The sequence below is a fragment of the Hydra vulgaris genome, chromosome 03 (genome assembly GCF_038396675.1).
Source record: "Hydra vulgaris chromosome 03, alternate assembly HydraT2T_AEP".
NCBI classification, from domain to species: Eukaryota; Metazoa; Cnidaria; class Hydrozoa; order Anthoathecata; family Hydridae; genus Hydra; species Hydra vulgaris.
Window position 1 is genome coordinate 58,820,362 of NC_088922.1, and position 15,226 is coordinate 58,835,587.

Here is a 15,226-nt window from a genome sequence, read left to right on the forward strand (position 1 = left end):
TCTAAAGCAGCATTATGTTAATATGACTATAGACAAATCCAGAATTTAAGTAATAAAATCAAAATCTCTATAAAACTATGGTTTTTAAATGTTATATTGAATAAAGTTTTTAAATAAAACATTTCCATGGTAATTTATTTTAATACATATTCACCTCCTCAAAAGGTGCACTAATCAATGAGGCTATTCATTGTTTAATGTTACAGGTATGAGTCAATCTTATAACTTTAAAGTACAATCAGGTTTATTGCAGGATTTAAAGTCTAGACTTCTTGCAATATGAGTGCTTCTCCACTGCAGCACATATTATTTTTATTCTAAATCAACTAGTTAGACACTTACAACTAGACACTTTTTTGGTTTTGATTACTTTTTTGATTATTCATTTCTATTGATATGAATGTGCTGGTGTTAAAAATTGGTTATTTAATTCAGGTTTATATAATTAATTTATTTTTATAAAGCTTGTGTAAGATTTGTTTTAGTTATATAAAAATAACTTTATTCAAAATTCTTTTTTTAGTTTCAGTTTGGAGATATAGACTTTATGGTTGAAAAGAAAGATATTATACCAATAGCAAATATTGGCCAGGTTAATTTAAATTTCCTATTTGTTTCAAGTGTTCTTATTTTTTTATTTTTTTTATTTTATTAAATGTTTTCTCTTAAAAGATTTATAAAGGTAAAATATGGAATCAGGAATAAGAATATAACAAGCGCAATAAAGAGTGGCAGCCATAACAGATTCTAACTTTGAAATGGGTTATATAGTTTCCGTGAGTGGTAAAAGTAAGGAATAAACTGAGAGGATAAAATAGGAGAAAAAGGATTCATCAATATAGGAATATCAACAAGTCAATTACTAGCAGTAAACAACTAAGTTTTGTTGAGGTTAAATTCACCACCCACTGTAAGCTCTAAGCTATAACAGAAAAGATATCAGATTTAAAATCTTTCTTTTATAAAAGATCATCATTAAGACTCATCAATGATCATCACCCAGTGTAATATGAAAAAAGTTTGACAAGTGATTTTCTACTAATATATATATATATATATATATATATATATATATATATATATATATATATATATATATATATATATATATATATATATATATATATATATATATATATATTAGTTCCAAATTTTCACTTTTTTTTAAATTTCAATGTGTACGCAGTTTTTTCCCATTCTCTTATGTCCCCTGATAGTAAATATTTATAAAAAAACGATTTCGGAAATCAATTTTAGCTATATGTAAAATTCTATTTTTTGTTAAAAACCTAAATTTTACATATTTTCTTAATAAAAATACAAAAATGTTTAAAAAAATATGTATTTTAGGAATAATAAACTATATATTTTTTAACTGGGATTTAGAAAGAACCTTTTTAAGCTTCTTTCTATTTTCCCTTGCCACCAGCATTAAGTTTTGTTGCATAATGTCAGATTTGTATCCACCTACATAGTCCTAAATAAGGCGTATGTTCCTTTCTGCACAATCGTTAACGCAAGTCAAATTTTTAACAAATTATTTGAATAAATCTAATGACTTCAAGGCTTTTTCCTTCCTCCACAGTTCTACTTCACCATCAGGGACTTCAGCAATTTTCAACAAAAGCCAACTTTCCGGACCTACCAATTCCAAAAGCTCAGTGGACTCTGATATGACGGGTAGCTTAGGTTTTCCAGTTTTTCAACTTGTCAGGAACGTCATACTGAACTAATCTGTCCAACATCTTTTTCTTCACTTCCTGCTCTACATCTTCATCAGCCAGAGATAGCAGCACCAACTGCTTCAAGTACCAGTTGTGTCTTAGCATACTAGCAACCAATGCTGAACCAAGATTGGGATATTTATCTTTGATGCTAAATGCATTTTGAAAGCGGCAAGATCATTTGAGGGTGATTTTGCAACCAAATACGACTTTAGAAACCAAGGTGCATACCAGACAGATGTGAAGAATGCCGCTGTCTCTATCATATTTCTTTCCTTTTCGCTCATAATCATGGTGATCTTATCTGTTATTCTCAAGGTAAGAATGTATAAAGCATCAGCCATAAACCTAAAGATTAAAATTTTGTTACCATTAATATTTATCATATTTTTTATTTATATGTTATTTATAATACTTACACAAATTTTATAATTTATTTATAAGATTTTATTTTTTCAATATACTTTACCTGGCTTCATGGCAGGCTCCAGGTTGATGGAAACAAAATCCAGGTACTTCTCCTCCCAAATAGAAAACAAAAAGCTCACATAATTTCCTGTAATCACTCCTGACAAATGTTTTTGAGGCAAGGGCTTCTTTTCCCAACTCCAGAGCTTTCTTCGCAATTCCATAAAGGGGTGACCCAGTCTGAAGCTGACTCCAATCAAACCTAACTAGGTCTAGCATTTTGTCCACCTCTTTCTTGACTGAATGCCAACTTTTCTGGAGTTTGACATACAGCCCTTTTCTTGGGCCCTTTGTCTTCTCTCCAGTTAAAGCCTCCATAAAGTGTAAGATGTGTATTTCTAGCATATGTCTTCTACAGAGAAACCATAAAAGTGGAGTGTTAAGGATGGAGCTAAGGATAACAACAGCTCCAGAGTGTATTCCAGTATTAGATGCCATAGTGTCGCAGCAAACAGCAAATATTTGATCAACAATGTTGAAGTATTCTAGCAGATTCAAAATTGCTACAGCCTGGTCAATACCTTTGGAACTTGTTGTCTGAACAACACCTAGCAGTACATCATCTGTGTCATCCATATCAGGGGATGTAACACTCACGGCTATTCTTTCTACAGAAACAGTTATTTTCAGATCTTCTTCAATCTGTTTTACCCGTTTTCCATCAAAATGAACACATAGCTTTTTTCCCTTCAGAGTAGTTATAATTTCTTGCCTGAGTTTATCTCCTACTGCCTCTATTTTTTGGAGTCTCTTTCTATGAACTGTACTTCTTTATAGAATAGTATCTTCTAGATTCACACCAGCTTTATTGCAAATAGCAGCTACTATGGAAGTTTGTGGTCGTATGCCTACTCTGTATCAGGCGGAAACTGCAGCAGTACAGTCAACCAGATCTTCAGCACTTATACTTATCATTACCTTAGATTTAGTAGAATGACTGAGTCTATTAGATAAATCTTCATCATCTAAAGAATCTAAACTTGGTTCTGATTTAGATTCATTTTCAGATGAATGCAAAGAAACCTCAAGGTCATTTGATTTTACTGCATTCATTGTGATTCTACCTTTACCTATTGCCTCCTCCATCCTCTTGAGCCTAATATTTTTATTTTCAACTGAATTTTGTAATACTTCATCAATTTCTTCTGTAATATACATGTTTGGCTCTCCTTTTTGATCTAGATAGAACTGAATATCCTCATCTTTGGCATTCTCAGAACGAAAACGATCCTGATTTACTTTTTGTTCAAAATTTGCTAATGAAATATCAAAGAGTACTCTCCTCTAAAAACTCTGTCTGTATCTTAGAGAAGTTGTTATTGCTAGAGTTCCAGCTCAATGATTTGAGATGATACAAATTTATGTACTTATTATGGAGCTTCAGTATCTTATCCCTGACACTAGATCCACTGATGATAAAATCTTGAAACCCTGCTTTCTTCCAAGTGTCTACTACGCGGAGGCAACACATCTTTGTTCAGAATTCTTGCAGAAACTTTACAGATCAGATCCCTGTTTTCATGTTTCTGAGGGCAGGCTACTATCAACTTAGTAGATTGAAATCTCATAGATCTAAAATAAAAATAGACAAGTATTTATCATTATGTTATTTTTTTTTCTTGCGTAATTTTTTGCCTCATTGTATCTTATTTTTAACACTTGTAGGGGAGGGGGTGATATTAGATTAAATCTGTATTGCATAAAATAGACCATTTAAAAATTTTATCATTGTTTTATAGTATATTTATATAACAATAGTAATTATTTGTTTTAACTGGGAGATTTTAGAAACTGGATGTATCTAAGAATATTTCCAATGGTTGCTAGCTGGTTTATTGGAAGCCCATTGATTGTGTACTTTAAGAGAAAAAGTAGCCTCCTTGGATTTGTTGACAGGCTGTACTTTCTCTTCTCACTCTTCTTTTTTTTTTTTTTTTTGAGTACGACCCATTTAAGTTATTAATTTTGTTATTAGTTAATTGTTTAGTCATACATATGAACTTAGTAGACAAAACGGAATGGGAAAAACATGCATGCAAAAAATTTTTCTTTTTGGGACACCCTAATATATATATGTATGTATGTATGTATGTTTTCTTATTTATTTAGAGTTTAGTAGAGTTTGAATTTATACCAAAGCTTGATGAAACAGATGTTACAAAACCATGGATCAGAGTGAACCCATCAGCTGGTTTTATTATGCCTGGTAAGTATCATTTGTTGATGTTGTTGAGTTATCCTCTTTTTTTTGAAGAATGAAGTTGTAAGTTCCTGTTCTATTATATCTCTCTTTTCTGATAAAGGCAAAGTTTAAAATCATTTTTTCATGTCCTATTGATGTTCTCTGTGATTATTTTAAATCTAAAATTAAATGAATCAAAGTTTGATCTCTTTTCAATTAGGTGAATATTTAATAGTATACCTCCAGGCCAGATTATACCTCTCATAATGTGTATTCAAATGATAAATAATATATACAAGAATTTTGTATTTTTCTAGAAATTTGAATAATACATCTTTAATTTCTACAATATAAAATTTATTTTGTTTCAATTTATTGCTAAAATGTTATATCAAAATGTAAAAGAAAGTTTAACAAAAAAAATGATATTCTAGTATACTGGAACCTTTATTTAGTAAGGGTGTACAAGCTGTAATCAATATATTTTATTTAGTAAGAATGTGCAAGCTGTAATCAATATATTTTGTTTAGTAAGGATGTGCAAGCTGTAATCAATATATTTTATTTAGTAAGGATGTGCAAGCTGTAATTAATGCTATTTATAAACAATATCAAGATAATTTTTAAAAAATTATCTTGATATTTATAAAATTATTTTGATATTATATAAAATTGATATTATATAAAATTATTTATAAAAACAATATCAAGATAATTTAGGACATCTCAATTTAAATTTCAAAATCACTGGTTTTGATTTTTTGAATAAATAATTTATAAATTCATTTTCAAAAAAAATTTAGTAATAAAAATAAATAAAAACAATTTTCTATTTTATTTTTAATTTGTTTTCTTTATTTTAATTTTTCTAATTATTATGCAATTATTGCATAATTGTTGTGTTAATTGTTACACTAGGCAGTAATATGAGTAATCTTTACCTGACCTGACTGTATTCTGGTGTTTTTAGATCTGTTATTACATTTCTTAGATGTGCTTTCACCTTTAGATGGGTTTAAATGTCTTCATATATATTCTTATGTATTTAGTTGTGCTATAATGTGTTCAGATTTTTTCTTATGAATATTCGCAAACTATGTTAAGGCGGCTTTGTTAACATTTTAATTGATTAATTTTTATAATTTTGTTTATATGTCTTATGGTAAAATTTATAAATTATTAAAAATAATAAAAAATTTGTAAATAGCATAAAACAAAAAGTTAAAGTGTGAATTTATGAATAAATTAATAAATAAAATATCAACCTTTAATTAGAATTTTTTCTATGAAAACCTATTATGATTGATTTCAATGTGTTTCCACAAAGCTTAAAACATAGTTAAAAATAAAATGTTGTAGCTAAAATATAATCATAATATTATTTAAATTGTAATGTACATAATATTTTATTTATGCTTTACATTATTTATGTTTAAATAGATTTATAATTATTATTTAAGACATTTTTAAATAAGACATTTAAAGAATAAGAAAATTTACTTTTTAGGTGATGTCACCGAGATAGAGCTGTTTGTATTAGTTGATAAATTATCTGCACCTCTTATAAGTTTGGAAAAATTTCGAATTGATGATATCTTGGTTCTTCATTTAGTTGATGGGAAAGATTTTTTTGTATCTTTTATATGTATAATAGTTATTTACATGCATACATATATATATTTTTGTGTGCGTGTGTATATATATATATATATATATATATATTATATATATATATATATATATATATATATATATATATATATATATATATATATATATATATATAGAATACAAATAGTATGTATATGTATATATATATATATAGAATACAAATAATATTTATATGTATATATATAGAATACATATTTATGTATATATATATGTGTGTATATATGGGCAATTCCATGGCGGAAATGAAAAATAGTCATATTTTATTCTCTTTTTTGTCAACTTTTAGCTAATGAATGTTGATGCAGACGCATAAAAGTTTATTTAAAATATATCTTTAGTACTAAAATTAATTTAAGTTATTTTTTATGCTTCCGAAAGTTTTTCTCATTGTTGCATGATAAAAAAAGTATCATTGTAAAAAATTATCCTAACCATAAATTTATTTGCATAACCGGAGTTAATTTAGCGTGAAAATGGAGCTAACATGTTCAAATTGTTGTTGGTCAGATTTTATGTTTAAAATATATATATTTCAAGAAAAAATAATGAAAATAACGAAAGAACTTTTGCAATTTTTGTGTAACGTAAGTTAACAAAAACATGATGTTTTGTTTTTTCCAAAATTTAGTTAAAAAACTTAAGTTTTTTAATAATATATGCTAAAGAATATTAAATGTTACGCTTTTACATTTAAAGTTTTGAATAGCGATGCTTAGTTAAAGCACATTTTTATTTTAAATTCGTGTAACATAAGTTAAAACTACATGCGTTTACTTAAGTTCTGACACTTTTTTGTTAACAAAATGAATTACGTCATTAAGTAATTCTTATTTCGTCTAAGGTTCTAACTGAAACTTTTCATATTAGGAGAATTTAGAAAAAAAATGTTAATTAAAATTATTTATATTATTATTTTTTTATTTTTTTATGTATTTTTATTTTGGTTGGCATATAAATATACATAAATAAATAAAAACAAGAATTATATAGATATTTTTATTTAGACATTAAAAAAAAAAGAAAGATTTATTTGCTATTCTCCTAATATAAAAAAAATTAGTTAAAACCTTTTTTAATTTTGTTTGAGTAAAACAAATTGTTTGTTAATGCAATTAAGTGGGGTTATCCATAAAGCACATCACCCTATATTTGTCAATTCTTAACCCCTTCCCTCCTGTCACAAACAATCACATATACTTCAACCCTCCTAAACTGGGATAGCAGTTTTTATGTCAAAAATATTTTAATAGAAAAAGATTTAAATCTAAATGTACTTTGCAGCATTTTATAAATTCAACCTAATGAAAATAAGGCAATACGCATAAACGTAAGGAGTGTAAGTAAAAACTTAGACAAACCAAAAATTTTCTTATTTAAACGACTCAAATATGTATTAATAAGTTGTAAAAGTAAAATAATTTTTTAACGTTGCTCTTGGTCTAGCAGAAAGACTGCTTTCGATTTGATAACTTTCATAGATGTTATAAAAAATCACTCAAGAAGAGTGCCACCAGTTTTTTAAAATTTCCTTTGTTAATTATTTTTAATGAATGATTTTAATGCTTTTGCTTATGTTACTCTAACTCTTAATAATAGTTATAAAATATCCACAATAATAATCACTCCGTAATGTAGGTGATATAACGCAAGTTAAATAAGTTGTACCAAAAAAACCAGTTTATTTTCCTTAGCCGGCCACCTCTGATAAATTTTATATATTTTTTAAATTGGTATAGAATTTTCAACATTATAGAATTCTCAACATATAGAATATAGAATTCTCAACATGTGATAGTTTCTAATACAAACTGCTTTACTGATTTGCTCGCATCTAACCTAAAAGTTGAAGCAATTTTTTTACCTTGTTTTCCGTGTAACGTAAGTTAAGTGGCATTTTCAGTAATAAGTTCACCCTCTTTTGGCTAGACTCAACATTTTTTAGCTTATTTTATTCTTTAGACTAACAGCGTTTATATAAAATATATAAAAGTTTAATTAACAGTTTAAATATTTGATAAAGTTATTGCGCGTGTAGCGTAAGTTAAAAATGGAATTGCCCATATATAGAATTCTATTCTATATATATGTATATATATATAGAATTGAGATCTAAACATTTATATATTCATTGTCAAATAAGGGTGCAAAAAATTGCGATGGTTGGAGACTAGGAACAAAAGAGCCAGTAAAACGTGAGAGCAACAAGTTGATAAAATGTTTTAAACTTACCTATTTGCCGATAGATTTTAAGTTTGCAGAATAATGATGCAGAATAATCTCTTAGTGTTCAAAAATTATGACCATATAAAGTTTGAACCTCCTTGTAATTTACATTTCAGAATTACAAATTTGTCACTCAATATCACAGAAGACCTTTAACATAGTATCCAATTTTAGTTGTTTGGCAGACTCTTTCGAATAGGATTTTTGGTTTTATTGGCCTTTTCAAGTTAGTAAATCAAAATTTTTATTTATTACACAACATACAATTAACCTGAAAAAATTTTACAGCTCAGTACTACTTTTTCACAGTTCTATGATGACTTCCAAATGAGTAGCAATAGCTTTTTTAAATACGGTGGGTGCAAAAAGTATCCGACATAAAGGAAAAACTTTATTTAATTAAAGACCATTCAACAAAATAACATAAACAAACACTATTCTAATGTAATTTTACATGGGAAATACAAATATCATATCAAAACAACAATATCATTAAATGTTGGCTTGATAATTGCAATTTTGTAAAAGTTAAGGTTCAAAAAGTATCCAACACATCGTAAAAAAAGAAATTGATTCGCCTATAATTTGTCATCCGTTATGTTCAAGGGAATATTCTAGAATCAGAAAATGTTGGAACATTCTAGAATGCAAAAGAATGTCATAGAATCTTTTTAACTGCAGCCATTTATTACCTGACATCTTCATTGAAAGGTGGCCTTAATTTTACTCTCTTCAACGATGCCTAAAACTGCAGAATTGTCTGAATCAACTAGAAAATCAATTATTCAGCTGCACAGAGATGGTTTGGGATATAGAAAAATTTCATCTGTGTTAAATATTCACATTTTGACAGTTGGTGCTACTGTTCGGAGATGGAAATCCTTCCATCTTTCGACTAGTCTACCTCGTTCAGGGCATCCTACAAAAATATCTGACCGTACAGCTAGGAATTTAGTTCGAAAAGTACAGAATAATCCTCAACTGACTCGCTCTGAACTGCAAAAGGACTTGCAATCGTCTGGGACAAATGTTTGCAAGAATACAATTAGGACAGTTCTTCGAAAGAGAGGATTCCACTCTCGGTCACCAAGAAAAACCCCTCTCTTGAAGGAAATTCACGTAAAGAAACGCCGGAACTTTGCTGAAGAGCACTTGTGTACACCTTCAAGCTTTTGAATTAAAATATTATGGTCAGATAAGACTAAAATAGAGTTGTTTGGTCGGAGCTGTGTCAGTCATGTTTGGAGACAGAAGAACTCTGCGTTTCACCCGAAGAATACCGCCCCAACAGTTTTGGGGTTGTTTCTCTTCTGCAGGCCCTGGGGAATTGGAAATCATAGAAGGAAGGATGAAGTCCGAAATGTATTGGGGATGTCTCATGAAGTCAGCCGAAAAATTGAACCTTCCTCGAGGTTACATATTCCAACAAGACAATGACCATAAACATACGGCTTGGGTAACTCATGCATGGTTTCAGGAGAGGGAAATTGACTTATTGGAATGGCCAAGCCAATCACCTGACCTCAATCCAATTGAAAATCTGTGGCGGGAATCGAAATTGAGGGTACAGGAGAAAGATCCAAGAAATCTTATCCAATTGAAAGAAATATGCAAGGAAGAGCGGGCTAAAATTCCTATTAGCATATGTGCTAATCTTGTTAGATACTTTTTGAACCTTGACTTTTACAAAATTGCAATTATCAAGTCAACATTTAATGATATTGTTGTTTTGATATGATATTTGTATTTCCCATGTAAAATTACATTAGAATAGTGTTTGTTTATGTTATTTTGTTGAATGGTCTTTAATTAAATAAAGTTTTTCTTTTGTGTCGGATACTTTTTGCACCCACTGTAGGTGAGTTTTCCTCAATGACTTCCTTTTATTAACCTAGAGAACAAAAGTAAACAAAGAATTAAAGTTTATTTTCACATTTTTAGGCAATAGTAGTTTTTTTATTAAAATTGCCAAACTTTGATTTTTTTGTTGTGTTTGCTTTTTTATGTGCTCTTTGCTGCCTGTACTTGCGTGTGTGTATGTACATACACACATGTAGACTCACGCAAATAATGATAATAACTATAAGGCACTTCTTTTTTAATAAAAGTATGACTAAATTATTAGCACATATTTAACTTAACAATTCAGATCACAATAAGTGGAACATTCAAACCAAGTGTATTTGGCTCTTGTCTGCAGTCACTTTGTTATATTTATGGTCCAATTAGCCAATTATCACTTGATAAAGTTATAAAATATGTTAGTATTTTAATTTTTTTTTATATCTATTTTTTTTTATAGCTACAACTACCAGTTTTAATAAAAGCCCTACAATGTTTTAATTAAATTATCTTGCAATTTTTATTAAAACTACTTGCTTAATAAAACCAAATGTTTAATAATTTGATGTGTCTGAAAATTTGATTTTTTTTTTTTTTTTGATCTTTTATTTTTTAAATTAGCAACAAAATAAGTCATCATCTGATACTACTGATGGTATTTTTGATAACAAAGAGCCTCTGGAGATACCCAAGGAACTTTGGTTACTGATTGATCATCTTCATAAATATGGAATGACGCAAGTACTAAAAAAAATGATAATACTTACATTTTTATTACTTTTATATTTATCAAAAAAATTAAATAAAATAATTTAGGAAAACATTTTGCTACAATGTGGCACAGATGAAGAGATTATAAAAATTCAAAAACATTTAGATACTGGAACAGGCGGAAAGTTGCGTATCTTTTCAAAGATATCTAGCAAATGTATTTTTTTATATATATATAGTGTTTATTAGTGATCGGAAAATTTCGGTTTCGGCCGAAATTTTGCTTTTAACCGAAACTAAAATTTCGGTTTCGGTATTTTTTTAAGTTTCGGTTCAAACCGAAATTTCGGTTTGAAGTTGAACCGAAATTTCGGTTCAACTTCAAACCAAAAACCGTAATTCAAAAAGCATTATTAAAATAATAATTAATTTTTTTCAAATTTAACTTTGTTGACAGATTTTTAATTAATTTTTTATATATAAATATTATATATTAATATAAATATTAAATATATTAATCTACCTATCTAATATATTTATTTTTTTAATTTATAAAGTTATGCATAATTTATGATTATAAATGCTTATAATCTAATTCTATAATTTATTCTATAAACGTCGTTCATATAAAATGTAAACGTTTTTTTTTCTGTAACAAATTTGTTGAAAACATTGTAGCGTTTTTATAAAAAATTTAATTTGTTTTAATAAAATTTTGTTGACATTTCAAAAATTATTTTTTTAATTAATTACAAGTTAACATTTTACATTATATTCTTGAATAGTTCATTGATTTTTCAACATTTGTGGAATCTTGAAGTGAAAAAAGAAAATTATTTGTTGACCAAAACTGTGATTTGTTTTCAAACATAATTTTTACCAAGATGGAAAAAAGTCGCCAAAAAAGTTGGGTTTGGAAGCATTTTACAATCTCTAATAGTGATCCCAAGTACGTCAATTGCAAAATTTGCAATGGAAGAGCGTCACGTGGCTCTGATGATCCAAAGCGACAGACCAGCAGCGGCCTTTTGTCTCATCTCAAGACTCACCATCCTCTTGTCACCAACACCAGTCCAGCATCTTTAACGACAAGAACTCCAGAACCAGAAGTTCCTCAAAAAGAAGTTCCGGGCCAAAAGAAAACTGAAAGAGAACAATTCCTATCTTTAACATCAGGTCTAAAAAGCAAAGAACAGAGATGCTTCAGTCTACAATTCCAAACTGGGTTGAAATCAGTTCAAAAATTGAATCAAACTCAGAAATAGGGCAGAAATTTCACACGTCCATCTTTGAAATGATTATTCTTGACATGCAACCAATGGTCTGTTGTTAATGAAGCTGGTTTTTTGAGACACCATGCCATGATTGCTTCAAATTTGTTTTGCCGAGAAAATCTACCAAATGTTAACTTCCGTTATTAATTTACATCATTTCATTTATAACAACAAATCAACTCTTAATAAAACAAATATCAAAAGAGCATTGTTTAAACACGTTATTTCTTACTTTTAAAAAATTCGGTTGTGCCGAAATTTCGGTAAAAATTTTGCCGAAATTTCTGTTTCGGTTGATAAATGCCGCAACCGAAATGAACCGAAACCGAAATTTTGGCAAGATTCCAATTTCGGTTGATCACTAATGTTTATAGAATTTTCAGAAAAAAAAATTTCAATCCAATGACTTTGACATTATAGTTCTTTTGAAATCATTGTTTGAACATTTTATTATAGCCTTACAATATAATTTATTAACTTTTATAAGTTAATTTAATTTTTTTTTCTTGACATTAATAAGCTGGAAGTATATTTTCTGTTGGCGAGGCTTTGTTGCTCTTTCTAGAAGCACTTTCTGAACCTGTTATACCATACCAATATCAGTCAATTTGCATTGATTCTTGCAATAATTATGTGCTGTGTAAGCAGGTATAATAACTTTTAATTAATTTTTTTTTTTATATTTAGTGTGTAAGAATACATATTTATTTGCACCCTCAGGTAATAATGGTGTTTACACCCTAGGAAAGTAGTATAAGGAAGAATTTTACATTCATTTCACTATTTTGGAAAATGAAACATTTATTGAAAGAAGATATAGGTTTGATGTTACCGTCATAGTGAAGTTTACAAATAAAAAAATATTTCTTATTGCTTTTAGAATATTTTAAGTGCAATGTGATTGTCTGTAAATAATGGTTTATTAAAAAATGTTTATAAAAAGATGAATCTAAGATTGTAGTATGATCAAAAAGCAAGGGAAAAAATCCAACCTCTATCCTAATTTTATATAATCTACAAAGCGTTATTAGTAAATTATTTGTTTTTTCTCTTCAATTATTTTTAAATTCACTCTTTTTAATTTTAGCGCAACTGTTTTTAATTGCATTCACACAAGAATTTTCCTGTTTGAAAACAATGTCCAATTAGACAACTACTTCAATTTGAAAACAATTTCAACACTAGAATTTCCTTAAAGGAATTTTAGTATTAAAATATTTGTCCTAAGAGCAAGTAATTAAAGTTTAAAGGAAATGTATTCGTTCATGATGGAGGAAATAAATATCGATATTAGTGTTAACAAATATTATTAAAAGTATACATAAAATATAGCATCGTGGTTAAAACTGAAAAATAGTAACAATATACAGCACATAAATACGGTGCCAATGTAATTACATATAAAAGATAGTGTCATAAAAACTCAACTTGACAACATATTATCTTAAAGTCCAAATAAAAATTCCTTAAACTTTTGTAATAAATCTTTCTTTGCTGGCTTTGTAAAAACATCAGCCTAATTTTCATTTGATTGTATATACTCTAATAGTATATGACCTTGTTGATAAAATTCACGAATAAAATGATAATGTATATCTATATGTTTAGATTTCATGTTTTATAGGGTTTTTTGCCAATGCAATGGCCCCTTGGTTATTGTTTCTAAAGGTTACTGGTTCGAAATTCATTTCTAATAATTCTCCTAATAGTTTTGTTAAATGACCAATTTCTTGGCAAGCTGCTGATATCAACATATATTCTGCTTCACAGGTGGACAGTGCAACACTTGATTGTTTCTTTGATTTCCAACTTATGACTGGTCCATCTTTACACAAAGAAAAACAGTAACCTAATATACTATGTTGATCTTCCAAAGATGAAGCCCAATCTGCATTACAGAAAGCATAAAGCTTTAACTCATCAGCCTTTCAAAAAAGTTAAACAGTACTTTAAAGTATGTTTAATATACCGAAATACATGTTTAATCATAATCCAATCACCACTATTTGGTTTTGATAGATGCTGAAATAATCTGGTAACAACATAACTTAAATCTGGTCTCGTACATGTTATTGCATAAAGAAGACTTCCAACCATTTGTCGATATAGTTTTATCTCTGAATCATTTGATTTTATCGATTCTTGATTATGGTATGAATTGGGAACTTGCTCACATAGGGTTGATCTTGGTTTGCAATTGTCAAAATTTTCGTAGAACATTCTGCAAGTAATCTGATTGATTCATAGTGATATAATAACTAGTTGATTTGAATTGAATACCAAGGAATGAAGTCAATGAACTGTCATTTTAAATCGTTTACTTAATTTCTTCTTAATTTTAATTAATAGTTCATTTGAGTTGGCAGCTATAATTATATCATCAACCCATACTAGGACCATTGCTATTTCAGTATTGCTTCTTTTGACAAAAACGCAAGCATCAGCATTTGATTGAACAAATCGTATTTCCTTGAGAAATTCACTTAAAACATTCAGTCAATTTCTACCACTTTGTTTTAAACCATAAAGTGATTTATTTAATTTCCATACTAATTGTTTGTTGTTGTGGGTTTTTTCATAACCAGGAGGTTGGTTGACATAAATTTCATGTTCTATAGGTGCATGTAGATAAGCACTTTTAACATTCATTTGATGTAAAATGAGGTCATATTGGATAGAGAGTTGCATTAAAATTTGGACTGATTCCATCCTAGCTGTAGGTGGAAAAGTTTCTAAATTATCAATCCATTGAATTTGCTTGTAGCCCTTTGCAACATATCTGGCTTTTTATATAATTTTATTATTGTTCCCTTTAATTATTTAGATCCATCTTCCCTTGACTCCTTTTTTATTTGCTGGGAGTTCAGTAACAATAAAGGTGTCATTATTTGTTAATGATTAAATTTCTTCATCCATGGCACTTTTCCATTTATCAGACTCATCGGTGTTGATAGCATTATTGTATGATGTAGGTATATTCATCAAATAACAAAAATCTATATAGTTAATTTTATCGTCATTATCATTATCAACTATATAATCTTCCAGATAATTGGGGGTTATCTTTGTCTTTGAGGGTAATGTGATGAGGAATTTTCTTGAGGTATATTTGTTTATTATTAGGAGTGGAT

The 15,226-nt window shown here is 28.3% G+C and overlaps 1 protein-coding gene across 2 annotated transcripts in view; it reads left to right on the forward strand.

Annotated features, from left to right (window-relative positions):
* Positions 1–15,226, forward strand: part of LOC101238065 (inositol polyphosphate 5-phosphatase OCRL) — an 88,769-nt gene that overhangs the window by 70,672 nt on the left and 2,871 nt on the right. Inside the window, exons 20-26 of one of the 2 annotated variants that reach the window (XM_065793814.1) lie at positions 524–592; positions 4,302–4,398; positions 5,882–6,006; positions 10,418–10,528; positions 10,732–10,851; positions 10,927–11,011; positions 12,616–12,743. In XM_065793814.1, coding sequence (XP_065649886.1) covers positions 524–592; positions 4,302–4,398; positions 5,882–6,006; positions 10,418–10,528; positions 10,732–10,851; positions 10,927–11,011; positions 12,616–12,743 — 735 coding nt within the window. The remainder of the gene's footprint in view (positions 1–523; positions 593–4,301; positions 4,399–5,881; positions 6,007–10,417; positions 10,529–10,731; positions 10,852–10,926; positions 11,012–12,615; positions 12,744–15,226) is intronic. The other variant, XM_065793815.1, reaches the window with a different exon arrangement.